Consider the following 26,205-nt stretch of genomic DNA (forward strand, 5'->3'; position numbering starts at 1 on the left):
GTCTGTCCCAGGGTCCTCCTCTCACACTCTCCTCTAGGTGCTGCTGACTGTCCCAGGGTCCTCCTCTCACACTCTCCTCTAGGTGCTGCTGACTGTCCCAGGGTCCTCCACTCACTCTCTCCTCTAGGTGCTGCTGACTGTCCCAGGGTCCTCCTCTCACACTCTCCTCTAGGTGCTGCTGACTGTCTGTCCCAGGGTCCTCCTCTCACTCTCTCCTCTAGGTGCTGCAGACTGACTGTCCCAGGGTCCTCCTCTCACACTCTCCTCTAGGTGCTGCTGACTGTCCCAGGGTCCTCCTCTCACACTCTCCTCTAGGTGCTGCTGACTGTCCCAGGGTCCTCCTCTCACTCTCTCCTCTAGGTGCTGCTGACTGTCCCAGGGTCCTCCTCTCACACTCTCCTCTAGGTGCTGCTGTCTGTCCCAGGGTCCTCCTCTCACTCTCTCCTCTAGGTGCTGCTGACTGTCCCAGGGTCCTCCTCTCACTCTCTCCTCTAGGTGCTGCAGACTGACTGTCCCAGGGTCCTCCTCTCACACTCTCCTCTAGGTGCTGCTGACTGTCCCAGGGTCCTCCTCTCACACTCTCCTCTAGGTGCTGCTGACTGTCCCAGGGTCCTCCTCTCACTCTCTCCTCTAGGTGCTGCTGACTGTCCCAGGGTCCTCCTCTCACACTCTCCTCTAGGTGCTGCTGTCTGTCCCAGGGTCCTCCTCTCACTCTCTCCTCTAGGTGCTGCTGACTGTCCCAGGGTCCTCCTCTCACACTCTCCTCTAGGTGCTGCTGACTGTCCCAGGGTCCTCCTCTCACACTCTCCTCTAGGTGCTGCTGACTGACTGTCCCAGGGTCCTCCTCTCACACTCTCCTCTAGGTGCTGCTGACTGTCCCAGGGCCCTCCTCTCACACTCTCCTCTAGGTGCTGCTGTCTGTCCCAGGGTCCTCCTCTCACACTCTCCTCTAGGTGCTGCTGACTGACTGTCCCAGTGTCCTCCTCTCACACTCTCCTCTAGGTGCTGCTGACTGTCCCAGGGTCCTCCTCTCACACTCTCCTGTAGGTGCTGCTGACTGTCCCAGGGCCCTCCTCTCACACTCTCCTCTAGGTGCTGCTGCCTGTCTGTCCCAGGGTCCTCCTCTCACACTCTCCTCTAGGTGCTGCTGACTGTCCCAGGGCCCTCCTCTCACACTCTCCTCTAGGTGCTGCTGACTGTCCCAGGATCCTCCTCTCACACTCTCCTCTAGGTGCTGCTGACTGTCCCAGGGTCCTCCTCTCACACTCTCCTCTAGGTGCTGCTGACTGTCCCAGGGCCCTCCTCTCGCACTCTCCTCTAGGTGCTGCTGTCTGTCCCAGGGTCCTCCTCTCACACTCTCCTCTAGGTGCTGCTGACTGACTGTCCCAGTGTCCTCCTCTCACACTCTCCTCTAGGTGCTGCTGACTGTCCCAGGGTCCTCCTCTCACACTCTCCTCTAGGTGCTGCTGACTGTCCCAGGGCCCTCCTCTCACACTCTCCTCTAGGTGCTGCTGACTGACTGTCCCAGTGTCCTCCTCTCACACTCTCCTCTAGGTGCTGCTGACTGTCCCAGGGTCCTCCTCTCACACTCTCCTCTAGGTGCTGCTGACTGTCCCAGGGCCCTCCTCTCACACTCTCCTCTAGGTGCTGCTGCCTGTCTGTCCCAGGGTCCTCCTCTCACACTCTCCTCTAGGTGCTGCTGACTGTCCCAGGGCCCTCCTCACACACTCTCCTCTAGGTGCTGCTGACTGTCCCAGGGTCCTCCTCTCACACTCTCCTCTAGGTGCTGCTGACTGTCCCAGGGTCCTCCTCTCACACTCTCCTCTAGGTGCTGCTGACTGTCACAGGGCCCTCCTCTCACACTCTCCTCTAGGTGCTGCTGTCTGTCCCAGGGTCCTCCTCTCACACTCTCCTCTAGGTGCTGCTGACTGACTGTCCCAGTGTCCTCCTCTCACACTCTCCTCTAGGTGCTGCTGACTGTCCCAGGGTCCACCTCTCACACTCTCCTCTAGGTGCTGCTGACTGTCCCAGGGCCCTCCTCTCACACTCTCCTCTAGGTGCTGCTGCCTGTCTGTCCCAGGGTCCTCCTCTCACTCTCTCCTCTAGGTGCTGCTGACTGTCCCAGGGTCCTCCTCTCACACTCTCCTCTAGGTGCTGCTGACTGTCCCAGGGTCCTCCTCTCACACTCTCCTCTAGGTGCTGCTGACTGCCTGTCCCAGGGTCCTCCTCTCACACTCTCCTCTAGCTGCTGCTGACTGTCCCAGGGTCCTCCTCTCACTCTCTCCTCTAGGTGCTGCTGACTGTCCCAGGGTCCTCCTCTCACTCTCTCCTCTAGGTGCTGCTGACTGTCCCAGGGTCCTCCTCTCACACTCTCCTCTAGGTGCTGCTGACTGTCCCAGGGTCCTCCTCTCACACTCTCCTCTAGGTGCTGCTGTCTGTCTGTCCCAGGGTCCTCCTCTCACACTCTCCTCTAGGTGCTGCTGTCTGTCCCAGGGTCCTCCTCTCACACTCTCCTCTAGGTGCTGCTGTCTGTCCCAGGGTCCTCCTCTCACACTCTCCTCTAGGTGCTGCTGACTGACTGTCCCAGGTCCTGCTCTCACTCTCTCCTCTACGTGCTGCTGACTGTCCCAGGGTCCTCCTCTCACACTCTCCTCTAGGTGCTGCTGACTGTCCCAGGGTCCTCCTCTCACACTCTCCTCTAGGTGCTGCTGACTGACTGTCCCAGGGTCCTCCTCTCACACTCTCCTCTAGGTGCTGCTGACTGTCCCAGGGTCCTCCTCCCACACTCTCCTCTAGGTGCTGCTGACTGTCCCAGGGTCCTCCTCTCACACTCTCCTCTAGGTGCTGCTGACTGACTGTCCCAGTGTCCTCCTCTCACACTCTCCTCTAGGTGCTGCTGACTGTCCCAGGGTCCTCCTCTCACACTCTCCTCTAGGTGCTGCTGACTGTCCCAGGGCCCTCCTCTCACACTCTCCTCTAGGTGCTGCTGACTGCCTGTCCCAGGGTCCTCCTCTCACACTCTCCTCTAGGTGCTGCTGACTGTCCCAGGGCCCTCGTCTCACACTCTCCTCTAGGTGCTGCTGACTGTCCCAGGGTCCTCCTCTCACACTCTCCTCTAGGTGGTGCTGTCTGTCCCAGGGTCCTCCTCTCTCACTCTCCTCTAGGTGCTGCTGACTGTCCCAGGGCCCTCCTCTCACACTCTCCTCTAGGTGCTGCTGTCTGTCCCAGGGTCCTCCTCTCACACTCTCCTCTAGGTGCTGCTGACTGACTGTCCCAGTGTCCTCCTCTCACACTCTCCTCTAGGTGCTGCTGACTGTCCCAGGGTCCTCCTCTCACACTCTCCTCTAGGTGCTGCTGACTGTCCCAGGGCCCTCCTCTCACACTCTCCTCTAGGTGCTGCTGCCTGTCTGTCCCAGGGTCCTCCTCTCACTCTCTCCTCTAGGTGCTGCTGACTGTCCCAGGGTCCTCCTCTCACACTCTCCTCTAGGTGCTGCTGACTGTCCCAGGGTCCTCCTCTCACACTCTCCTCTAGGTGCTGCTGACTGTCTGTCCCAGGGTCCTCCTCTCACACTCTCCTCTAGCTGCTGCTGACTGTCCCAGGGTCCTCCTCTCACTCTCTCCTCTAGGTGCTGCTGACTGTCCCAGGGTCCTCCTCTCACTCTCTCCTCTAGGTGCTGCTGACTGTCCCAGGGTCCTCCTCTCACACTCTCCTCTAGGTGCTGCTGACTGTCCCAGGGTCCTCCTCTCACACTCTCCTCTAGGTGCTGCTGTCTGTCTGTCCCAGGGTCCTCCTCTCACACTCTCCTCTAGGTGCTGCTGTCTGTCCCAGGGTCCTCCTCTCACACTCTCCTCTAGGTGCTGCTGTCTGTCCCAGGGTCCTCCTCTCACACTCTCCTCTAGGTGCTGCTGACTGACTGTCCCAGGTCCTCCTCTCACTCTCTCCTCTACGTGCTGCTGACTGTCCCAGGGTCCTCCTCTCACACTCTCCTCTAGGTGCTGCTGACTGTCCCAGGGTCCTCCTCTCACACTCTCCTCTAGGTGCTGCTGACTGACTGTCCCAGGGTCCTCCTCTCACACTCTCCTCTAGGTGCTGCTGACTGTCCCAGGGTCCTCCTCCCACACTCTCCTCTAGGTGCTGCTGACTGTCCCAGGGTCCTCCTCTCACACTCTCCTCTAGGTGCTGCTGACTGACTGTCCCAGGGTCCTCCTCTCACTCTCTCCTCTAGGTGCTGCTGACTGACTGTCCCAGGGTCCTCCTCTCACTCTCTCCTCTAGGTGCTGCTGACTGTCCCAGGGTCCTCCTCTCACACTCTCCTCTAGGTGCTGCTGACTGTCCCAGGGTCCTCCTCTCACACTCTCCTCTAGGTGCTGCTGACTGTCCCAGGGTCCTCCTCTCACACTCTCCTCTAGGTGCTGCTGACTGCCTGTCCCATGGTACTCCTCTCACACTCTCCTCTAGGTGCTGCTGACTGTCCCAGGGTCCTCCTCTCACACTCTCCTCTAGGTGCTGCTGTCTGTCCCAGTGTCCTCCTCTCACACTCTCCTCTAGGTGCTGCTGACTGTCTTTCCCAGGATCCTCCTCTCACACTCACCTCTAGGTGCTGCTGACTGTCCCAGTGTCCTCCTCTCACACCCTCCTCTAGGTGCTGCTGACTGTCCCAGGGTCCTCCTCTCACTCTCTCCTCTAGGTGCTGCCGACTGCCTGTCCCAGGGCCCTCCTCTCACACTCTCCTCTAGGTGCTGCTGACTGTCTGTCCCAGGGTCCTCCTCTCACTCTCTCCTCTAGGTGCTGCTGACTGTCTGTCCCAGGGTCCTCCTCTCACACTCTCCTCTAGGTGCTGCTGACTGTGCCAGGGTCCTCCTCTCACACTCTCCTCTAGGTGCTGCTGACTGTCCCAGGGTCCTCCTCTCACACTCTCCTCTAGGTGCTGCTGACTGTCCCAGGGTCCTCCTCTCACACTCTCCTCTAGGTGCTGCTGACTGTCCCAGGGTCCTCCTCTAGGTGCTGCTGACTGTCCCAGGGTCCTCCTCTCACTCTCTCCTCTAGGTGCTGCTGACTGCTTGTCCCAGGGTCCTCCTCTCACACTCTCCTCTAGGTGCTGCTGACTGTCCCAGGGTCCTCCTCTCACTATCTCCTCTAGGTGCTGCTGACTGTCCCAGGGTCCTCCTCTCACACTCTCCTCTAGGTGCTGCTGACTGTCTGTCCCAGGGTCCTCCTCTCACTCTCTCCTCTAGGTGCTGCTGACTGTCCCAGGGTCCTCCTCTCACTCTCTCCTCTAGGTGCTGCTGACTGTCCCAGGGTCCTCCTCTCACACTCTGCTCTAGGTGCTGCTGACTGTCCCACGTCCTCCTCTCACACTCTCCTCTAGGTGCTGCTGACTGTCCCAGGGTCCTCCTCTCACACTCTCCTCTAGGTGCTGCTGACTGTCTGTCCCAGGGCCCTCCTCTCACACTCTCCTCTCGGTGCTGCTGGCTGTCCCAGGGTCCTCCTCTCACTCTCTCCTCTAGGTGCTGCTGACTGACTGCCCCAGGGTCCTCCTCTCACACTCTCCTCTAGGTGCTGACTGCCTGTCCCAGGGTCCTCCTCTCACACTCTCCTCTAGGTGCTGCTGACTGTCCCAGGGTCCTCCTCTCACACTCTCCTCTAGGTGCTGCTGACTGTCCCAGGGTCCTCCTCTCACACTCTCCTCTAGGTGCTGCTGACTGTCTGTCCCAGGGTCCTCCTCTCACACTCTCCTCTAGGTGCTGCTGACTGTCCCAGGGTCCTCCTCTCACACTCTCTTCTAGGCGCTGCTGACTGTCCCAGGGTCCTCCTCTCACACTCTCCTCTAGGTGCTGCTGACTGTCCCAGGGTCCTCCTCTCACACTCTCCTCTAGGTGCTGCTGACTGTCCCAGGGTCCTCCTCTCACACTCTCCTCTAGGTGCTGCTGACTGTCTGTCCCAGGGCCCTCCTCTCACACTCTCCTCTAGGTGCTGCTGGCTGTCCCAGGGTCCTCCTCTCACTCTCTCCTCTAGGTGCTGCTGACTGACTGTCCCAGGGTCCTCCTCTCACACTCTCCTCTAGGTGCTGCTGACTGTCCCAGGGTCCTCCTCTCACACTCTCCTCTAGGTGCTGACTGTCTGTCCCAGGGTCCTCCTCTCACACTCTCCTCTAGGTGCTGCTGACTGTCCCAGGGTCCTTCTCTCACACTCTCCTCTAGGTGCTGCTGACTGTCCCAGGGTCCTCCTCTCACACTCTCCTCTAGGCGCTGCTGACTGTCCCAGGGTCCTCCTCTCACTCTCCTCTAGGTGCTGCTGACTGTCCCAGGGCCCTCCTCTCACACTCTCCTCTAGGTGCTGCTGACTGTCCCAGGGCCCTCCTCTCACACTCTCCTCTAGGTGCTGACTGTCTGTCCCAGGGTCCTCCTCTCACACTCTCCTCTAGGTGCTGCTGACTGACTGTCCCAGGGTCCTCCTCTCACTCTCTCCTCTAGGTGCTGCTGACTGTCCCAGGGCCCTCCTCTCACACTCTCCTCTAGGTGCTGCTGACTGTCCCAGGGTCCTCCTCTCACACTCTCCTCTAGGTGCTGCTGACTGTCCCAGGGTCCTCCTCTCACACTCTCCTCTAGGTGCTGCTGACTGACTGTCCCAGGGTCCTCCTCTCACACTCTCCTCTAGGTGCTGCTGACTGACTGTCGCCGGGTCCTCCTCTCACTCTCTCCTCTAGGTGCTGCTGACTGTCCCAGGGTCCTCCTGTCACACTCTCCTCTAGGTGCTGCTGACTGTCCCAGGGTCCTCCTCTCACACTCTCCTCTAGGTGCTGCTGACTGTCCCAGCGTCCTCCTCTCACACTCTCCTCTAGGTGCTGCTGACTGTCCCAGGGTCCTCCTCTCACACTCTCCTCTAGGTGCTGCTGACTGACTGTCCCAGGGTCCTCCTCTCACACTCTCCTCTAGGTGCTGCTGACTGTCCCAGGGTCCTCCTCTCACACTCTCCTCTAGGTGCTGCTGACTGTCCCAGGGTCCTCCTCTCACACTCTCCTCTAGGTGCTGCTGACTGTCCCAGGGTCCTCCTCTCACACTCGCCTCTAGGTGCTGCTGACTGTCCCAGGGTCCTCCTCTCACACTCTCCTCTAGGTGCTGCTGACTGTCCCAGGGTCCTCCTCTCACACTCTCCTCTAGGTGCTGCTGTCTGTCTCAGGGCCCTCCTCTCACTCTCTCCTCTAGGTGCTGCTGACTGTCCCAGGGTCCTCCTCTCACACTCTCCTCTCGGTGCTGCTGACTGTCCCAGGGTCCTCCTCTCACACTCTCCTCTAGGTGCTGCTGACTGTCCCAGGGCCCTCCTCTCACACTCTCCTCTAGGTGCTGCTGACTGTCCCAGGGTCCTCCTCTCACACTCTCCTCTAGGTGCTGCTGACTGCCTATCCCAGAGTCCTCCTCACACTCTCCTCTAGGTGCTGCTGACTGCCTGTCCCAGGGTCCTCCTCTCACACTCTCCTCTAGGTGCTGCTGACTGCCTGTCCCAGGGTCCTTCTCTCACACTCTCCTCTAAGTGCTGCTGACTGTCCCAGGGTCCTCCTCTCACACACTCCTCTAGGTGCTGCTGTCTGTCCCAGGGTCCTCCTCTCACACTCTCCTCTAGGTGCTGCTGTCTGTCCCAGGGCCCTCCTCTCACTCTCTCCTCTAGGTGCTGCTGACTGTCCCAGGGTCCTCCTCTCACACTCTCCTCTCGGTGCTGCTGACTGTCCCAGGGTCCTCCTCTCACACTCTCCTCTAGGTGCTGCTGACTGTCCCAGGGCCCTCCTCTCACACTCTCCTCTAGGTGCTGCTGACTGTCCCAGGGTCCTCCTCTCACACTCTCCTCTAGGTGCTGCTGACTGCCTATCCCAGAGTCCTCCTCACACTCTCCTCTAGGTGCTGCTGACTGCCTGTCCCAGGGTCCTCCTCTCACACTCTCCTCTAGGTGCTGCTGACTGCCTGTCCCAGGGTCCTTCTCTCACACTCTCCTCTAAGTGCTGCTGACTGTCCCAGGGTCCTCCTCTCACACACTCCTCTAGGTGCTGCTGTCTGTCCCAGGGTCCTCCTCTCACACTCTCCTCTAGGTGCTGCTGACTGTACCAGGGCCCTCCTCTCACACTCTCCTCTAGGTGCTGCTGACTGACTGTCTCAGGGTCCTCCTCTCACTCTCTCCTCTCGGTGCTGCTGACTGTCCCAGGGTCCTCCTCTCACACTCTCCTCTAGGTGCTGCTGACTGTCCCAGGGTCCTCCTCTCACACTCTCCTCTAGGCGCTGCTGACTGTCCCAGGGTCCTCCTCTCACACTCTCCTCTAGGTGCTGCTGACTGTCCCAGGGTCCTCCTCTCACACTCTCCTCTAGGTGCTGCTGACTGTCCCAGGGTCCTCCTCTCACACTCTCCTCTAGGTGCTGCTGACTGTCTGTCCCAGGGCCCTCCTCTCACACTCTCCTCTAGGTGCTGCTGGCTGTCCCAGGGTCCTCCTCTCACTCTCTCCTCTAGGTGCTGCTGACTGACTGCCCCAGGGTCCTCCTCTCACACTCTCCTCTAGGTGCTGCTGACTGTCCCAGGGTCCTCCTCTCACACTCTCCTCTAGGTGCTGACTGTCTGTCCCAGGGTCCTCCTCTCACACTCTCCTCTAGGTGCTGCTGACTGTCCCAGGGTCCTTCTCTCACACTCTCCTCTAGGTGCTGCTGACTGTCCCAGGGTCCTCCTCTCACACTCTCCTCTAGGTGCTGCTGACTGTCTGTCCCAGGGTCCTCCTCTCACACTCTCCTCTAGGTGCTGCTGACTGTCCCAGGGTCCTCCTCTCACACTCTCCACTAAGCGGTGCTGACTGTCCCAGGGTCCTCCTCTCACTCTCCTCTAGGTGCTGCTGACTGCCTGTCCCAGGGTCCTCCTCTCACACTCTCCTCTAGGTGCTGCTGACTGTCCCAGGGTCCTCCTCTCACACTCTCCTCTAGGTGCTGCTGACTGTCCCAGGGTCCTCCTCTCACACACTCCTCTAGGTGCAGCTGTCTGTCCCAGGGTCCTCCTCTCACACTCTCCTCTAGGTGCTGCTGACTGTCCCAGGGCCCTCCTCTCACACTCTCCTCTAGGTGCTGCTGACTGACTGTCCCAGGGTCCTCCTCTCACTCTCTCCTCTAGGTGCTGCTGACTGTCCCAGGGTCCTCCTCTCACACTCTCCTCTAGGTGCTGCTGACTGTCCCAGGGTCCTCCTCTCACACTCTCCTCTAGGCGCTGCTGACTGTCCCAGGGTCCTCCTCTCACACTCTCCTCTAGGTGCTGCTGACTGTCCCAGGGTCCTCCTCTCACACTCTCCTCTAGGTGCTGCTGACTGTCCCAGGGTCCTCCTCTCACACTCTCCTCTAGGTGCTGCTGACTGTCTGTCCCAGGGCCCTCCTCTCACACTCTCCTCTAGGTGCTGCTGGCTGTCCCAGGGTCCTCCTCTCACTCTCTCCTCTAGGTGCTGCTGACTGACTGCCCCAGGGTCCTCCTCTCACACTCTCCTCTAGGTGCTGCTGACTGTCCCAGGGTCCTCCTCTCACACTCTCCTCTAGGTGCTGACTGTCTGTCCCAGGGTCCTCCTCTCACACTCTCCTCTAGGTGCTGCTGACTGTCCCAGGGTCCTTCTCTCACACTCTCCTCTAGGTGCTGCTGACTGTCCCAGGGTCCTCCTCTCACACTCTCCTCTAGGTGCTGCTGACTGTCTGTCCCAGGGTCCTCCTCTCACACTCTCCTCTAGGTGCTGCTGACTGTCCCAGGGTCCTCCTCTCACACTCTCCTCTAGGCGCTGCTGACTGTCCCAGGGTCCTCCTCTCACTCTCCTCTAGGCGCTGCTGACTGTCCCAGGGTCCTCCTCTCACTCTCCTCTAGGTGCTGCTGACTGTCCCAGGGCCCTCCTCTCACACTCTCCTCTAGGTGCTGCTGACTGTCCCAGGGCCCTCCTCTCACACTCTCCTCTAGGTGCTGACTGTCTTTCCCAGGGTCCTCCTCTCACACTCTCCTCTAGGTGCTGCTGACTGACTGTCCCAGGGTCCTCCTCTCACTCTCTCCTCTTGGTGCTGCTGACTGTCCCAGGGCCCTCCTCTCACACTCTCCTCTAGGTGCTGCTGACTGTCCCAGGGTCCTCCTCTCACACTCTCCTCTAGGTGCTGCTGACTGTCCCAGGGTCCTCCTCTCACTCTCCTCTAGGTGCTGCTGACTGTCCCAGGGCCCTCCTCTCACACTCTCCTCTAGGTGCTGCTGACTGTCCCAGGGCCCTCCTCTCACACTCTCCTCTAGGTGCTGACTGTCTTTCCCAGGGTCCTCCTCTCACACTCTCCTCTAGGTGCTGCTGACTGACTGTCCCAGGGTCCTCCTCTCACTCTCTCCTCTTGGTGCTGCTGACTGTCCCAGGGCCCTCCTCTCACACTCTCCTCTAGGTGCTGCTGACTGTCCCAGGGTCCTCCTCTCACACTCTCCTCTAGGTGCTGCTGACTGTCCCAGGGTCCTCCTCTCACACTCTCCTCTAGGTGCTGCTGACTGACTGTCCCAGGGTCCTCCTCTCACACTCTCCTCTAGGTGCTGCTGACTGCCCCAGGGTCCTCCTCTCACTCTCTCCTCTAGGTGCTGCTGTCTGTCCCAGGGCCCTCCTCTCACTCTCTCCTCTAGGTGCTGCTGACTGTCCCAGGGTCCTCCTCTCACACTCTCCTCTCGGTGCTGCTGGCTTTCCCAGGGTCCTCCTCTCACTCTCTCCTCTAGGTGCTGCTGACTGACTGCCCCAGGGTCCTCCTCTCACACTCTCCTCTAGGTGCTGCTGACTGTCCCAGGGTCCTCCTCTCACACTCTCCTCTAGGTGCTGACTGTCTGTCCCAGGGTCCTCCTCTCACACTCTCCTCTAGGTGCTGCTGACTGTCCCAGGGTCCTTCTCTCACACTCTCCTCTAGGTGCTGCTGACTGTCCCAGGGTCCTCCTCTCACACTCTCCTCTAGGTGCTGCTGACTGTCTGTCCCAGGGTCCTCCTCTCACACTCTCCTCTAGGTGCTGCTGACTGTCCCAGGGTCCTCCTCTCACACTCTCCTCTAGGTGCTGCTGACTGTCCCAGGGTCCTCCTCTCACACTCTCCTCTAGGTGCTGCTGACTGTCCCAGGGTCCTCCTCTCACACACTCCTCTAGGTGCTGCTGACTGTCCCAGGGTCCTCCTCTCTCACTCTCCTCTAGGTACTGCTGACTGACTGTCCCAGGGTCCTCCTCTCACACTCTCTCCCCTTGCTGCTGCTGACAGCCTGTCACAGAGTCCTCCTTTCACACTCTCTCCCCTTGCTGCAGCTGACTGCCTGGCTCGGGAGTTTAATCCTAGTTCAGTCCCAGTGTAGGTTCAGTCCCAGTGTGGGTTTAATCCTCTCCACTGGTTGGAGTCATACCCAGCACAAAGGAAGATGGTTGTGGTTGTTGGAGGTCAATCATCTCAGCTCCAGGACATCACTGCAGGAGTTCCTCAGGTTAGTGTCCTCGGCCCAACCATCTTCAGCTGCTTCATCAATGACCTTCCTTCCATCATAAGGTCAGAAGTGGGGATGTTCACTGATGATTGCACAATGTTCAGCACCATTCGCGACTCCTCAGATACTGAAGCAGTCCATGTCCAAATGCAGCAAGACCTGGACAATATCCAGACTTGGGCTGAAAAGTGGCAAGTAACATTCACACCACACAAGTGTCAGGCAATGACCATCTCCAACAAGAGACAATCTAACCACTGCCCCATGACATTCAATGGCATTACCATCACTGAATCCCCTACTGTCAACCCACTATGGGGGTTACCATTGACCAGAAACTGAACTGGACCAGCCATATAAATACTGTGGCTACAAGAGCAGGTCAGAGGTTGGAATCCTGCAATGAGTAACTCACCTCCTGACTCCCCGAAGCCTGTCCACCATCTACAAGGCACAAGTCAGGAGTGTGATGGAATACTCCCCACTTGCCTGGATGAGTGCAGCTCCCACAACACTCAAGAAGCTCAACACCATCCAGGACAAAGCAGCCCCACTTGATTGGCACCACATCCACAAACATTCACTCACCACCGACGCACAGTAGCAGCAGTGTGTGTACCATCTACAAGATGCACTGCAGGAATTCACCAAGGCTCTTTAGACAGCACCTTCCAAACCCGCTACCAACTAGAAGGACAAGGGCAGCAGACCCATGGGGAACCCCACCACCCGGAAGTTCCCTCCAAGTCACTCACCATCCTGACTTGGAAGTATATCGGCCGTTCCTTCACTGTCACTGGGTCAAAATCCTGGAACTCCCTCCCTAACAGCGCTGTGGGTGTACCTACACCACATGGACTGCAGCGGCTCAAGGAGGCAGCTCACCCACCACCTTCTCAAGGGGCAATTAGGGATGGGCAATAAATGCTGGGACCAGCCAGTGAAGCCCATATCCTGGGAATGAATATAGAAAAAAAATCCTGTTTCAGTCCCTTTGCGGGATTAATCCTGGTTCAGACTTGATGCGGGTGTAACCCTAGTTCAGTCCCAGTTTGGGTTGCATCCTGGTTTAGTCCCAGTTTGGGTTGCATCCTGGTTTAGTCCCAGTTTGGGCTGCATCCTGGTTTAGTCCCAGTTTGGGCTGCATCCTGGTTTAGTCCCAGTTTGGGCTGCATCCTGGTTTAGTCCCAGTTTGGGTTGAATCCTGGTTCATTCATGACCCAGGACTGGAGCTGAGATTGTATTTTAATAACTGGTTCCTTGCCTCCCTCTAGTGTCAGCTCTGGGAACAGCGCGGGTTCACAGACTCAGCCCCGGGTAAGTGACTCTTATCATCGTTTACTGCCTCTGAAATTATTGCCCTGTCCTGACAATGTCCCGTGTGTCTTTAGGATTGACCAGTGACCCCAATTTACCCCCCCCTCCCTCCCCCCCACCCACCACCCCATTAATCCCTCCTGTGACTTCATTCCTGTGTTCCTCCTGTAACCCAGGATGGGGGCCAGAAAATACCCTCACATTTGCTGGGGTCAGTCTGACAGACACTGGGGAAGGGCACCCACAGAGAACAGTCACCGCACATCAACTCTCCCCTCCCCCCTTCTCCCCATCTCCCTACCCCCCTCCCCACTTCTCCCCGTCTCCCTAACCCCCTCCCCCCTAACCCCCTACCCCCCTCTCCCCGTCTCCCTAACCCCCTCCCCTCTCCCCATCTCCCTACCCCCACTTCCGCTCACCCCCATCCCTCCTCCCCCCCCCCCACCTTCTCTCGTGATCAGGAGCAGGAATGTCGGCTGGGTTGAGGTTTATAAATCTGATTTTGACGAGTATGGTTAGGTTTTGAGCTGTTTCACAGGAGACTGTCTGTTGGGCTCTGCAGTAACTATGTCGGGTTTTAAGCTTATTAATATATTGAGCATGTGTTTGAGGAACAGAGAGAGGCTGAGCAGAGCCCTGGTTGGTGATATCTGCCTGTCAGCCCCATGTCTGTCTCTGCAGTGGATTGGCAGCGCGTTCCCTGTCCATCTCCCACTCTAGACTTTCCCGTTTATTTTGTATTTGTAGAGTGAGAGCTGTCCTGTAAACCTCTCCAGTAGCCTCTCGACAACGGCTGATCGACCAGGTGAGGAACACAGCAGCACGTGTGTGTACTTGAGTGCGTGTCTGTGTCTGTACGTCCGTGTGGGTGTCTGTGTCTATACGTCGGTGTGGGTGTCTGTGTCTATACGTCGGTGTGGGTGTCTGTGTCTATACGTCGGTGTGGGTGTCTGTGCCTATACGTCGGTGTGGGTGTCTGTGTCTATACGTCCGTGTGCGTGTCTGTGTCTATACGTCCGTGTGGGTGTCTGTGTCTTTACGTCCGTGTGGGTGTCTGTGTCTATACGCCCGTGTGGGTGTCTGTGTCTATACGCCCGTGTGGGTGTCTGTGTCTATACGCCCGTGTGGGTGTCTATGTCTATACGCCCGTGTGGGTGTCTGTGTCTATACGTCCGTGTGGGTGTCTGTGTCTATACGTCCGTGTGGGTGTCTGTGTCTATACGCCCGTGTGGGTGTCTGTGTCTATACGCCCGTGTGGGTGTCTGTGTCTATACGCCCATTTGGGTGTCTGTGTCTATACGCCCGTGTGGGTGTCTGTGTCTATACGCCCGTGTGGGTGTCTGTGTCTATACGCCCGTGTGGGTGTCTGTGTCTATACGCCCGTGTGGGTGTCTGTGTCTATACGCCCGTGTGGGTGTCTGTGTCTATACATCCGTGTGCGTGTCTGTGTCTATACATGTGTGTCTGTGTCTATACGTGTGTGTCTGTGTCTATACATCCGTGTCTGTGTCTATACGTGCGTGTCTGTGTCTATACGTCCGTGTCTGTGTCTATACGTCTGTGTCTATACGTCCGTGTCTGTGTCTATACGTCCGTGTGGGTGTCTGTGTCTATACGTCCGTGTTGCTGTCTGTGTCTATATGTCCGTGTGGGTGTCTGTGTCTATACGTCCGTGTGCGTGTCTGTGTCTATACGTCCGTGTGGGTGTCTGTGTCTATACGTCCGTGTGGGTGTCTGTGTCTATACGTCCGTGTGCGTGTCTGTGTCAATACGTCCGTGTGCGTGTCTGTGTCTATACGTCCGTGTGGGTGTCTGTGTCTATACGTCCATGTGGGTGTCTGTGTCTATACGCCCGTGTGCGTGTCTGTGTCTATACGCCCGTGTGCGTGTCTGTGTCTATACGCCCGTGTGCGTGTCTGTGTCTATACGCCCGTGTGCGCGTCTGTGTCTATATGCCCGTGTGCGCGTCTGTGTCTATACGCCCGTGTGCGCGTCTGTGTCTATACGCCCGTGTGGGCGTCTGTGTCTATACGCCCGTGTGCGTGTCTGTGTCGACACGCCCGTGTGCGTGTCTGTGTCGACACGCCCGTGTGCGTGTCTGTGTCGACACGCCCGTGTGCGTGTCTGTGTCTATACGTCCGTGTGGGTGTCTGTGTCTATACGTCCGTGTGCGTGTCTGTGTCAATACGTCCGTGTGCGTGTCTGTGTCTATACGTCCGTGTGGGTGTCTGTGTCTATACGTCCATGTGGGTGTCTGTGTCTATACGCCCGTGTGCGTGTCTGTGTCTATACGCCCGTGTGCGTGTCTGTGTCTATACGCCCGTGTGCGTGTCTGTGTCTATACGCCCGTGTGCGCGTCTGTGTCTATACGCCCGTGTGCGCGTCTGTGTCTATACGCCCGTGTGCGCGTCTGTGTCTATACGCCCGTGTGGGCGTCTGTGTCTATACGCCCGTGTGCGTGTCTGTGTCGACACGCCCGTGTGCGTGTCTGTGTCGACACGCCCGTGTGCGTGTCTGTGTCGACACGCCCGTGTGCGTGTCTGTGTCGACACGCCCGTGTGCGTGTCTGTGTCGACGCCCGTGTGCGTGTCTGTGTCGACACGCCCGTGTGCGTGTCTGTGTCGACACGCCCGTGTGCGTGTCTGTGTCGACACGCCCGTGTGCGTGTCTGTGTCGACACGCCCACGTGGGTGTCTGTGTCTAGACGCCCGTGTGCGTGTCTGTGTCGATACGCCCGTGTGCGTGTCTGTGTCGATACGCCCGTGTGCGTGTCTGTGTCTATACGCCCGTGTGCGTGTCTGTGTCGATACGCCCGTGTGGGTGCCTGTGTCTATACGTCCGTGTGGGTGCCTGTGTCTATACGTCCGTGTGGGTGCCTGTGTCGATACGCCCGTGTGGGTGCCTGTGTCTATACGCCCGTGTGGGTGCCTGTGTCTATACGCCCGTGTGGGTGCCTGTGTCTATACGCCCGTGTGGGTGCCTGTGTCTATACGCCCGTGTGGGTGCCTGTGTCTATACGCCCGTGTGGGTGCCTGTGTCTATACGCCCGTGTGGGTGCCTGTGTCTATACGCCCGTGTGGGTGCCTGTGTCTATACGCCCGTGTGGGTGCCTGTGTCTATACGCCCGTGTGGGTGCCTGTGTCTATACGTCCGTGTGCGTGTCTGTGTCTATACGCCCGTGTGCGTGTCTGTGTCTATACGCCCTTGTGCGTGTCTGTGTCTATACGCCCGTGTGCGTGTCTGTGTCGATACGCCCGTGTGCGTGTCTGTGTCGATACGCCCGTGTGCGTGTCTGTGTCGATACGCCCGTGTGCGTGTCTGTGTCGATACGCCCGTGTGCGTGTCTGTGTCGATACGCCCGTGTGCGTGTCTGTGTCGATACGCCCGTGTGCGTGTCTGTGTCGATACGCCCGTGTGCGTGTCTGTGTCGATACGCCCGTGTGCGTGTCTGTGTCGATACGCCCGTGTGCGTGTCTGTGTCGATACGCCCGTGTGCCTGTCTGTGTCGATACGCCCGTGTGCGTGTCTGTGTCGATACGCCCGTGTGCGTGTCTGTGTCTATACGCCCGTGTGGGTGCCTGTGTCTATACGCCCGTGTGCGTGTCTGTGTCGATAGGCCCGTGTGCGTGTCTGTGTCTATACGCCCGTGTGGGTGCCTGTGTCTATACGCCCGTGTGCGTGTCTGTGTCGATACGCCCGTGTGCGTGTCTGTGTCGATACGCCCGTGTGCGTGTCTGTGTCGATACGCCCGTGTGCGTGTCTGTGTCGATACGCCCGTGTGCGTGTCTGTGTCGATACGCCCGTGTGCGTGTCTGTGTCGATACGCCCGTGTGCGTGTCTGTGTCGATACGCCCGTGTGCGTGTCTGTGTCGATACGCCCGTGTGCGTGTCTGTGTCGATACGCCCGTGTGGGTGTCTGTGTCGATACGCCCGTGTGGGTGTCTGTGTCGATACGCCCGTGTGGGTGCCTGTGTCTATACGCCCGTGTGGGTGCCTGTGTCTATACGCCCGTGTGGGTGCCTGTGTCTATACGCCCGTGTGCGTGTCTGTGTCTATACGCCCGTGTGGGTGCGCGCGCCCCTGTGTGGGTCTGTGTGTGCGCGCGCCCCTGTGTGGGTCTGTGTGTGCGCGCGCCCCTGTGTGGGTCTGTGTGTGCGCGCGCCCCTGTGTGGGTCTGTGTGTGCGCCTGCATCTCTGTGTCTCTGGGCGCGTGTGTGTGTGTGTTAAGCTCACTCTGAATTCTGCTTTGTGTGCCTAGATGCCCCTTCAAACCCCAGCTCCCTACCCACCACACTGAAGGAACCTGGTCCTGTTAGCAGACCAAACAGCTTCTTGTTCCGATCATCCACACGGAGCAACTTGAAGAGTAACTCAGGTACGTGACCCCCCCCCTCCCATCACTCCTTTTCATCCCCCTCCCTCTCACTCGTTGAAATCTTCATTTGAAGAGTCCGAGCAGCTGATCTCCACTGAGCGGTGAAGTCCTGTCTGTTGTGGCTCTGACCCGCGCTGAGCTCTGCCTCTCGATGTCCTGATTGGAATCGACTCCTTTGCATCTGAGAGCTCTTGTGTTTATGGACATGTTGGATTTGATGCCTGGGAAGGGTCAGAGTGATCTTTAGAAAGTCACAGGATGCAGAAACCGATGCTTCTGATTCTCTCTTTATCTCCCCAGCTGTGAGTCCGGTCTCCCCTCAGAGTCCGAACTACACCTTCCCAGAGTTTCCAGTGGACCTGAAGCCGGCAGTGAGGCAGCGGAACACAGAGCAGGAGACCAGCGAGCAGGAGCTGATTGCACAGCTTCGAAAGGTCAGTCACTGAATGTCTCCATCAGACACACGGCTTCCCCAGCTCCAAACAAAGCCAAACGTTTCCCTTCAGCAGCTGAGAGGAAAGCGCAAGAGACAGACAGACAGGCGGAGAGAGACAGACAGACAGGCGACGAGAGACAGACAGACAGGCGGAGAGGGGCGGGCGGAGGGACAGAGAGGGGCGGGCGGAGGGACAGAGAGGGGCGGGGAGAGAAAGAGCCTTGCTCAAGATGTTTCAGAGCTGAGAACGTTCACGTTTACTCTGTATCTAACCCCGTGCTGTACCTGTCCTGGGAGTGTTTGATGGGGACAGTGTAGAGGGAGATTTACTCTGTATCTAACCCCGTGCTGTACCTGTCCTGGGAGTGTTTGATGGAGACAGTGTAGAGTGAGCTTTACTCTGTATCTAACCCCGTGCTGTACCTGTCCTGGGAGTGTTTGATGGGGACTGTGTAGAGGGACCTTTACTCTGTAACGTGTGGTCTGTATTTTTTGGACAGAGCATTGAATCACGGTTAAACCGAGCATTGCCAGAGGACCTGAGTGAGGCCCTGAATAACGGTGTGACGCTGTGTCAGCTCGTGAATCAGATTCGACCCAGATCCATTTCCATCATCCATATCCCCTCCCCCGCTGTGGTAAGTGTTTGCACCAACTCTCTGTACCCCAGTGACAGCACTGGAAGGAGGGGCGCGAGGGATGAGGGGTGAACGATGGAGTGGCGTGGAAGAGAGAGAGGTGGAGGATGTCGTGTTCGAGACTGGGAGGGAGGGAGGAGGGGCTGTGTGCTAATCGCTTATCAATTGTGGTTAATTTTATGGAGGATATGAATTGATGTTTCTCTTGAGCAGCTCTAGAGACACTGACACTGCATGTGACTGAGTTAGGAGATGTATGCTTGTACTGTTTCACCCTGTAAATAAATGTAAGACTGTGTAATGATGGGCTCCGGTACCTCTTTCCCTAACTGGAGAGGAAGGAGGGATGAGGGCAGGTGAAGGAACAGCTGTGAGGAGGCTCCCTCACCCTCCCTGTCTCTCGCTCTCTCCCTTGCTGCCTCCCTCCCACAATCCCTGGCTCGACCCCCCACCCTGGCTTGTCCCCTCGCTCCCTCTGTCGCCCCCAGCCCTCCCTTTCTCATTTTCTCTCACTCACTCTCTCTCTCTTCCTCCCTCAGCCTAAACTGAGTTTAGCAAAGAGCAGAAGGAACGTGGAGAGTTTCCTGGAAGCCTGTCGGAAGATCGGAGTTCCCCAGGTATTACCCGTGCTGTCTTGTGTTGTGTGGGCGAGCGATGCACTGTTGCTTTATCCTATTTAAACCTGTTTGACACCGCGTCTCCACTCTCCCTCCCTCGGGGTGAGTGGGGAGTTTCTGACATTGTTGGTCGGGGGGGGTGGGGGGGGGGGCGGGCAGTTGTGACCTGACTTTCTCGGTCTCTCCCTTTTGAGTCCCCAGACACAACCCCCCCCCCCCACTGGAACCCAGCACCCCCCAGAAAACATTCAGTCTGTGACCTTTCACCATCTAGAAGGACAAGGGCAGCAGACACATGGTGACACCACCACCTGGAAGTTCCCCTCCAAGTCACTCACCATCCTGACTTGGAAATATATCGGCCGTTCCTTCATTGTCGCTGGGTCAAAATCCTGGAACTCCCTCCCTAACAGCACGGTGGGTGTACCTACACCACATGGACTGCAGCGGCTCAAGAAGGCAGCAGCTCACCCACCACCTTCTCAAGGGGCAATTAGGAATGGGCAATAAATGCTGGGCCCAGCCAGCGACGCTCACATTTCATAAATGAACGATAATGGAGCATCAGTGGACCCCCGCCCGCCCTGATCTCCGGGACCCCCGCCCGCCCTGATCTCTGGGACCCCCGCCCGCCCTGATCTCCGGGACCCCCGCCCGCCCTGATCTCCGGGACCCCCGCCCGCCCTGATCTCCGGGACCCCTACCCGGCCGGACCCCCGGGTGGTGGGTGTGTTCCTGGGTTGTCCAGCCTTGAATCAGCCTGACTGGGTCCGAGGGGGATGTTTGTATTGAACCAAACCAAAGGGGATGTTGTACGTGGGTGGGAGCGGGAGCGGTTAGTTAATGTTCGTCTGTAACGCTGTCCTCGGTGTTTGGTAGCTGCAGGCTATGTGAAGCATAATGTGTTTTAAACGCACAGCGCTCTCGATGTCTAACCATGGTCCTCTCTCTTCTCTCTCCCTTTCCTGTTATGTGGCCTGTTGTCTACACAGCTTGATCTCTGTTTGCCGTCTGACATTCTCCTGGGTAAAGTCCACAGACTGCGGGGAACGGTGGAAGTGTTACTGGAGCACGCTGATACACCGCAGACCTCCCTAGTCCATCAGCTCGCTGGCTTCTCTGCGTTTTATGTCCTCCTGATGCTGCTACTTTACTTGCTGTATTGTCACGTACCAGCCTTCTAACCACAGACTCCTGTCCGTCTGCTACACAGCCCCACTAATGCTGCCAGGGACATCGACAGAGGCCCCCCCACCCCCCCCCACCTCACCCCAGGGGGAAAGGGACTGCTCGTACCACAAAGTGTTTTGGTTGTGGATTTAAGACTAATACAGATGCATAAACGCAAGCCCGCATAGAATTACAAACACAGACCCATGTTACCTGGGCAGACAGGTGCATAAATGCAAACCCCCACACTCAACCATAAACACAGACCCACATAACTGGACAAACAGATGCATAAATGCGAACCCACACACACAATCATAAACACAGACCCACGTGCCTGGACAGACTGGTGCATAAATGCAAACCGTCCACATACACAATCATAAACGCAGACCCACATGACTGCACAAACAGATGCATAAACACAAACCCACACACACACAATCATAAATGCAGACCCACATGACTGGAAAAACAGATGCATAAACACAAACCCACACACACAATCATAAACGCAGACCCACGTGCCTGGACAGACAGTTGTATAAACGCAAACCCCCACATACACAATCATAAGTGCAGACCTGCACACTGACATGCGCATAAATGTGCCCCCCCACACATACACACACACACAGCAGCAGACACAGGCACAAATGAACTTGCCTATGTCAGAGCTGCAGACACACACTCCCAGCCGGCCTCTGCATCTTTTTAGAAGCTGCTGCTTGGTCTTCACCTTCCACATCTGAGTTTTAGTCTCGATCCTCATGGGATTTGATTTGTATGTGGGGAAACGCTTTCATGAAATGTGGCCTGTGCAGCTCTGGGAAGAGCTGCTGTCTTATGCTAAACTCCTGCTCTGTGTCGGTGGATTCCTGACTTGCCTTGAGGCAACAGGCTCTGGCGTGGCATGAAGGATCCTCGACTGTGTGTCTAATCTTCACCTTCCGCCACAAGCCCTTGAGTGTTCGTCAGCAACAAGACAACCGGGCGTCGGGAGTGAATGTTGAAGCGAGGGTGTTTGGGGATGCGGTAATAGAGGGGGAGGGAGGGGATTGATGGGGAACGATACTCAGCCTGGTTCCTGTCCGATATTCACTCGTTCTGGCCTAATGAAGAATGTAGAAGATGTACAGATTACAGAGAGTGAAGCATCAAGGAACCTGTAGTTTAACACACACTGCTTAATACCCCTAGCCTTGATGGAATTTCCTTGTTCCTGTTCTCGTACGCTCCTTGATACAGTTGGTATCCAACCCATGAATTTGTAAAGAAAAGAATTGTAAATATTTTCAGGTATTTGAATTTTTTTGCGAGGTTGGTGTCCGAGGTTTGAACTCCTGCTCCTTGCTGTCCGGCCGATTGCTGGACAGATTCACCATGGCCGGAGATTGTCTGGCCGCTGGCTGTCTCTGCAGACTCTGTCCAGCGGTGTGGGTGGGGAGCCAGGGATTCAAACTCTTGACCCTTTGTGGTTGGAGGGGCGTCGGGAACTCGACTGCCCCCCCAACTGTGGTACCAAACACTTTGATATAGCGTGCCTTAGATTAACAGAATGCTGCAAACAGACAGAAGGACAGAAACCACTCCAGCATTTATTAGGGGAACAGCCCTTTTTGTTGGGATTGGGATTCTGTGCTGTGCCGTCACTCGCTGGACTGTTCCTCTGGTGTTTAATCAGTTTCGCCTTTTAAATTATTAGTTCCTCTATCCGTGGAAACATTCCAGATTTGTGCTGCTGAAATGATTAATTTATATAGGTGTTGTCAATTAATTTGTATCTGTATGGCTCAGCCTGTTAATGGTGTGTATGTAAAATTCACCATCACCATTCACACCAGTAAACCGGACTAAAGAGAACTCTGCTGTCATTGACCTTCTTTCCCCCTGACCCTGGGAACTGCTTCTGTCCAATTGTGTGGAGCCACTTTATTGACGCCAGGGATTAACTGGTCAGTTCACCTGCTCTCTGACCCTGTGTCCTCGTCTGATTCCAGCACTCGCTTCCTTGCATCAACTGTTCTGAAATTTGGGAAGGGGGTTTTTCATAAGTTCTCAACAACTGGAGGTGTTCTCTACTCACTGACAGGCACTGGCCCTCACTCACAGCTCCATCCCGCACAGAGAGTGGGATGGCCAGAAAGAGAGAGTGTCCCCTATTACCCAGTCTACCCACCCATTTAAACCCATCCCATAGCCCCATGTTCACTCTCCCCTGTTACCCAGTCTACCCACCCATTTAAACCCATCCCATTGCCCCATGTTCACTCTCCCCTACACCCAGTGCAGAAGGGGTCCGGGAAGGAGGAGGACCTCCTTGTGAACCTGCTCCTGGGCCCGGCTAAGTTGGCCATTAACAGGTCCAGGCAGTGGGGGATCGAGGGGGTCACCCCACCTGACTGTTTGGCCCTCTTCCACGGGTATATTCACGGCCGGGAGTCCCTGAAGAGGGAGCACACAGTGTCTGCCTTCCATACCCGGTGAGCACCGCAGGGTCTGGGGTATTTATCGAATGTCTTAATCACATTTTGGTTTGATGTAAGTTTCCTTTAATTTTTGCCTTTGGTTTTGCAGTTTCCCTTTAAGGGGCTGCTTTTCGCTTTATCCCAGATTTTGCTAATTTAGTTTAATTGGTTTGACTCAAGAGTGACCGACTGATCTCAGGAGTGAATCTCCCTCCGGTCTCCGGTCCTGTCCCTGCACAAACCACCCTGGAAGCTGGGGGGGTGGGCTGGAGTGTTGGCCAATCTCGGATTGAATCCAGTTTTATCATCTGCAGCCCTCACTGCTCTTTCCACAAGTCCTCGACGTGAAGGGAGGGGTGGTTGCGGGCGATGGGGTGTGTGCGCCAGCTGGAATGTTTTTGGGAGGGGGTGGGAATGGGGAGAGTGTCAGGGGGTTTGTGTGGAACCCGCACCCCACCCCCCCCCCCTTTTCCCCACCTGTCCCTTCCCTCTGCAGCCCAGGTCCCCCACCCACCCTGCTGCCTGTGGGCCCTGGGGAGACTGGAGGACTGGGGGAGATGAACGATAACACGACAGTGACACCAATGTTGATCTCTGGGAGATGTGAAAGTTGTGCCCTGTATCCTATATACTATTCGCCTGTGGAAGGCCTCACATTGCCCTTTCCTAATAACCACACAGTTACTTCACTAGGCTGAGAGGGATTGAGTGGGGGTGGGGGGTGGGGGTGGCAAGAGTTGAACCTACAGTGTTTTCTAACAGGCAGGTGGTGGACAGGGTGACGGGGTGGGTGTCAGTGTGGGAGGAGGGGGGGCGGGGAGGGGGCGTTGCGCCCCACAATGAGTCCCTGGGGGAACAGAGCAGTTGTGTTCCAGTCTGTTCCCCCTGTGTACCCCCCCCCACTATCCTGCCACACGATTCCACCCCCCAGACAGGAACCGGGGGACAGAGTGAAGGCTTCTCCGATCATTGGGACCTTCCAAAGATTGGGATTCGACCAGGAACGAGCACGGTGGAGCCAGGTAAAGAACGTTCCGGAACAGTCCTCCCTGTTTTTCGGGGTGGGGGTGGGGGTTGCATGCTGCCTTCACTGACCTTCCGGCACGATGGGCGGGTGTGGGAGTGGTGTTGAGGGGGTGGACTGAGCTTCACTCACTGTCTGTAAAGAGGGAGGTTCACACTGTCTAACTGGGATAAGCATGTTTGCATGTTCCGAGCTGTTTGCTTAATGAAGATGCTGTGGATAAAGGGGACAGCGGCCTTTAGGGGAGGGGGGAATGACCCCCCCCCCCCCCACTCCCCTCACTATCACCGTCCGACTGGCTGTTTGAGGGGCTGTTGCTTTTGCTGTGGTAATATTGCTGACAATTGACTGTTTAAAGGGGTCTTGTCGCTAGTGATGGGGGAGCAGGTGTCAGTCACTGTCCCATTTCCCCGCTCACCCCCCCCCTCCCCCACTCTCTCCCCTTCACCTGCTCACCCCCCCCCCCTCCCCCCTGCTCACTCTCCTCCCCCACCCACCCCTCCTTCCCCCACTCACCGCTCCCCCGCTCACTGCCCCCACTCCCCCCCTCACCTATCACCGCGGTATAAGTCTCAGGTGCAAGGCCCCCTCCTGCACCTGAATCAATTGGCCATTTTGCAGAGGCCAGGAAGTTATTTGACCATGAGGGCATCACAATTCCAGCCCTGTCCGTCCCTCACTGCCCAGGTAAATACATTCTCCCCGCAAAATGGGTGGAGATCCTGATTTTTTTAATCCTGCCCCTCCCCGCTTCCCCCTCCCCCCTTCCCTTTCCCTTTCCCACTTCCCCCCCTCATCTCTCCCTCCCTCCCTCTTTCCCCCTCTTCTGCCTACCTCCTCTTTGCCCCACTATCCCTCCCTCTCTTTCTACCTCTCTACTCACTCCCACCTCTTTCCTCCCTCTCTCTCTTACCCCACTCTCCCTCTCCTTCCTCTCTCTTCCCCCTCACTCCCTCTCTCTTCCCCCTCACTCCCTCTCTCTTCCCCCTCACTCCCTCTCTCTTCCCCCTCACTCCCTCTCTCTTCCCCCTCACTCCCTCTCTCTTCCCCCTCACTCCCTCTCTCTTCCCCCTCACTCCCTCTCTCTTCCCCCCCTCACTCCATCTCTCTTCCCCCTCACTCCCTCTCTCTTCCCCCCTCACTCCCTCTCTCTTCCCCCTCACTCCCTCTCACTTCCCCCTCACTCCCTCTCTCTTCCCCCCTCACTCCCTCTCTCTTCCCCCCCTCACTCCCTCTCTCTTCCCCCTCACTCCCTCTCTCTTCCCCCCCTCACTCCCTCTCTCTTCCCCCCTCACTCCCTCTCTCTTCCCCCCCTCTTTCTCCCTCTCTCTTCCCCCCCCCTTTCTCCCTCTCTCTTCCCCCCCCCTTTCTCCCTCTCTCTTCCCCCTCACTCCCTCTCTCTTCCCCCTCTCTCCCTCTCTCTTCCCCCTCACTCCCTCTCTCTTCCCCCTTACTCCCTCTCTCCCTCTGCCTGGGGTCACACTGTCACAGCGACCAGACCACTGGAAGGGGAGCTGGCTTTAATCCAGGATGTGCTCCTGTCTGTCTGTCTGATTGTTTTGTCTTTTCTCCTTTACCCAGGAGTTCCTGTGTCAGTCCTGTCACGTTCTGGAGGAGGATGGACTGCTGAAAGTTGCACAGATAGTCAAGAGTCTGGAACTTTCTCTGAAGTCCAAACAAGTCAGGCTGTTGGGTCAGGATTGAACATGTTTGCCCTGACCTTCCCTGGGACTGCAGCTATCTATTGAACGTGCTGCTGTGTGGCAATAGGACTGGAAGGTGTCAGAGCTTCACGTCTGAATGTTATCGTCAGAAATAAATTTTCAAATGCAATAGGTGTTTTTTTTTTAAAAAAAAAAGAAAGAAAGAAAGCATCTGGAGTAAAGTTTGCATCTTCTGCCCCATTTTGTCCCCCTGTTGCTGTGCCCTTCCCCATGCAGTATCGACCCCCACCCCAACCCCTTCCACCTCACCCCAGTGAGCACAGACAGTGATTATTGGGCAGGACTATTCAACTGCAGCAGGCAGCTCCAGTCCTCCTCTGATGACAGCTCCAGTCCTCCTCTGGCCCCATGTTGACGGGTCTCCAGCCTCGACTCCGGGCAGAGTGCGGGGCGCAGCGGTCGCCCTGGTCTGTGCCGCATCGGGGCTGGTGCCTCTCGCAGTAAAAGCGCTTCCCCCGGCTGGAAAGCGTTTCGGGGGGTGTCCTGAGTTGTGAAGTCAACGTGCTGCATCGATCCAAGTTTATCCGCATGGTATTAAACCCAAACTTTTACACGAAAGCATCACACTTTTTTATTGGTGAACAAACAGACGGATTTATGCTGGATGAGTTCGGGGCAGTGACCATCAGGAAGATGCATAACGAACAGCAACCGCTTGACGTGGGAAAACGAAACACAAATTGTACACCACCCAACCCCCCCCCCCCCCCCCCCAAAAAAAAATAAACCATTAATAGACGGGACAGAACAAGCATTGCAATAACGCCGATTGAATGCCTGGTCCATGCTTTGTTCCTGAATGGATCAGCGTTGGGACGCATTCTGGTGAAACTTGAGTCCGAAATATTCCACTCGTCCAGCAGGACCACCACCACCCCCCACCCCACAATCTCCTGACCCTCTCCTTCCCCTCCCCACCCCCTGTGTGGTTTCCCGCTCTGTCCCACAGGTAGGGACGTGA

The 26,205-nt window shown here is 57.1% G+C and overlaps 1 protein-coding gene across 3 annotated transcripts in view; it reads left to right on the plus strand.

Annotated features, from left to right (window-relative positions):
• The window catches only part of LOC121272314 (leucine-rich repeat and calponin homology domain-containing protein 4-like), a 142,208-nt gene extending 116,855 nt beyond the window's left edge, over positions 1-25,353 (plus strand). For 2 of the 3 annotated variants that reach the window (XM_041178918.1, XM_041178920.1), the window contains 7 exons: positions 12,750-12,792; positions 13,540-13,597; positions 17,051-17,167; positions 17,468-17,601; positions 18,104-18,241; positions 18,781-18,858; positions 19,851-21,891. In XM_041178918.1, coding sequence (XP_041034852.1) covers positions 12,750-12,792; positions 13,540-13,597; positions 17,051-17,167; positions 17,468-17,601; positions 18,104-18,241; positions 18,781-18,858; positions 19,851-20,042 — 760 coding nt within the window. In that variant the 3' untranslated portion in view covers positions 20,043-21,891. Of the gene's footprint in view, positions 1-12,749; positions 12,793-13,539; positions 13,598-17,050; positions 17,168-17,467; positions 17,602-18,103; positions 18,242-18,780; positions 18,859-19,850; positions 21,892-25,101 lie in introns of those variants that run through there. The other variant, XM_041178919.1, reaches the window with a different exon arrangement.
• The last annotated feature ends 852 nt before the right edge of the window (positions 25,354-26,205 follow it).

Source organism: Carcharodon carcharias, chromosome 33 (genome assembly GCF_017639515.1).
Source record: "Carcharodon carcharias isolate sCarCar2 chromosome 33, sCarCar2.pri, whole genome shotgun sequence".
Taxonomy (NCBI): Eukaryota; Metazoa; Chordata; class Chondrichthyes; order Lamniformes; family Lamnidae; genus Carcharodon; species Carcharodon carcharias.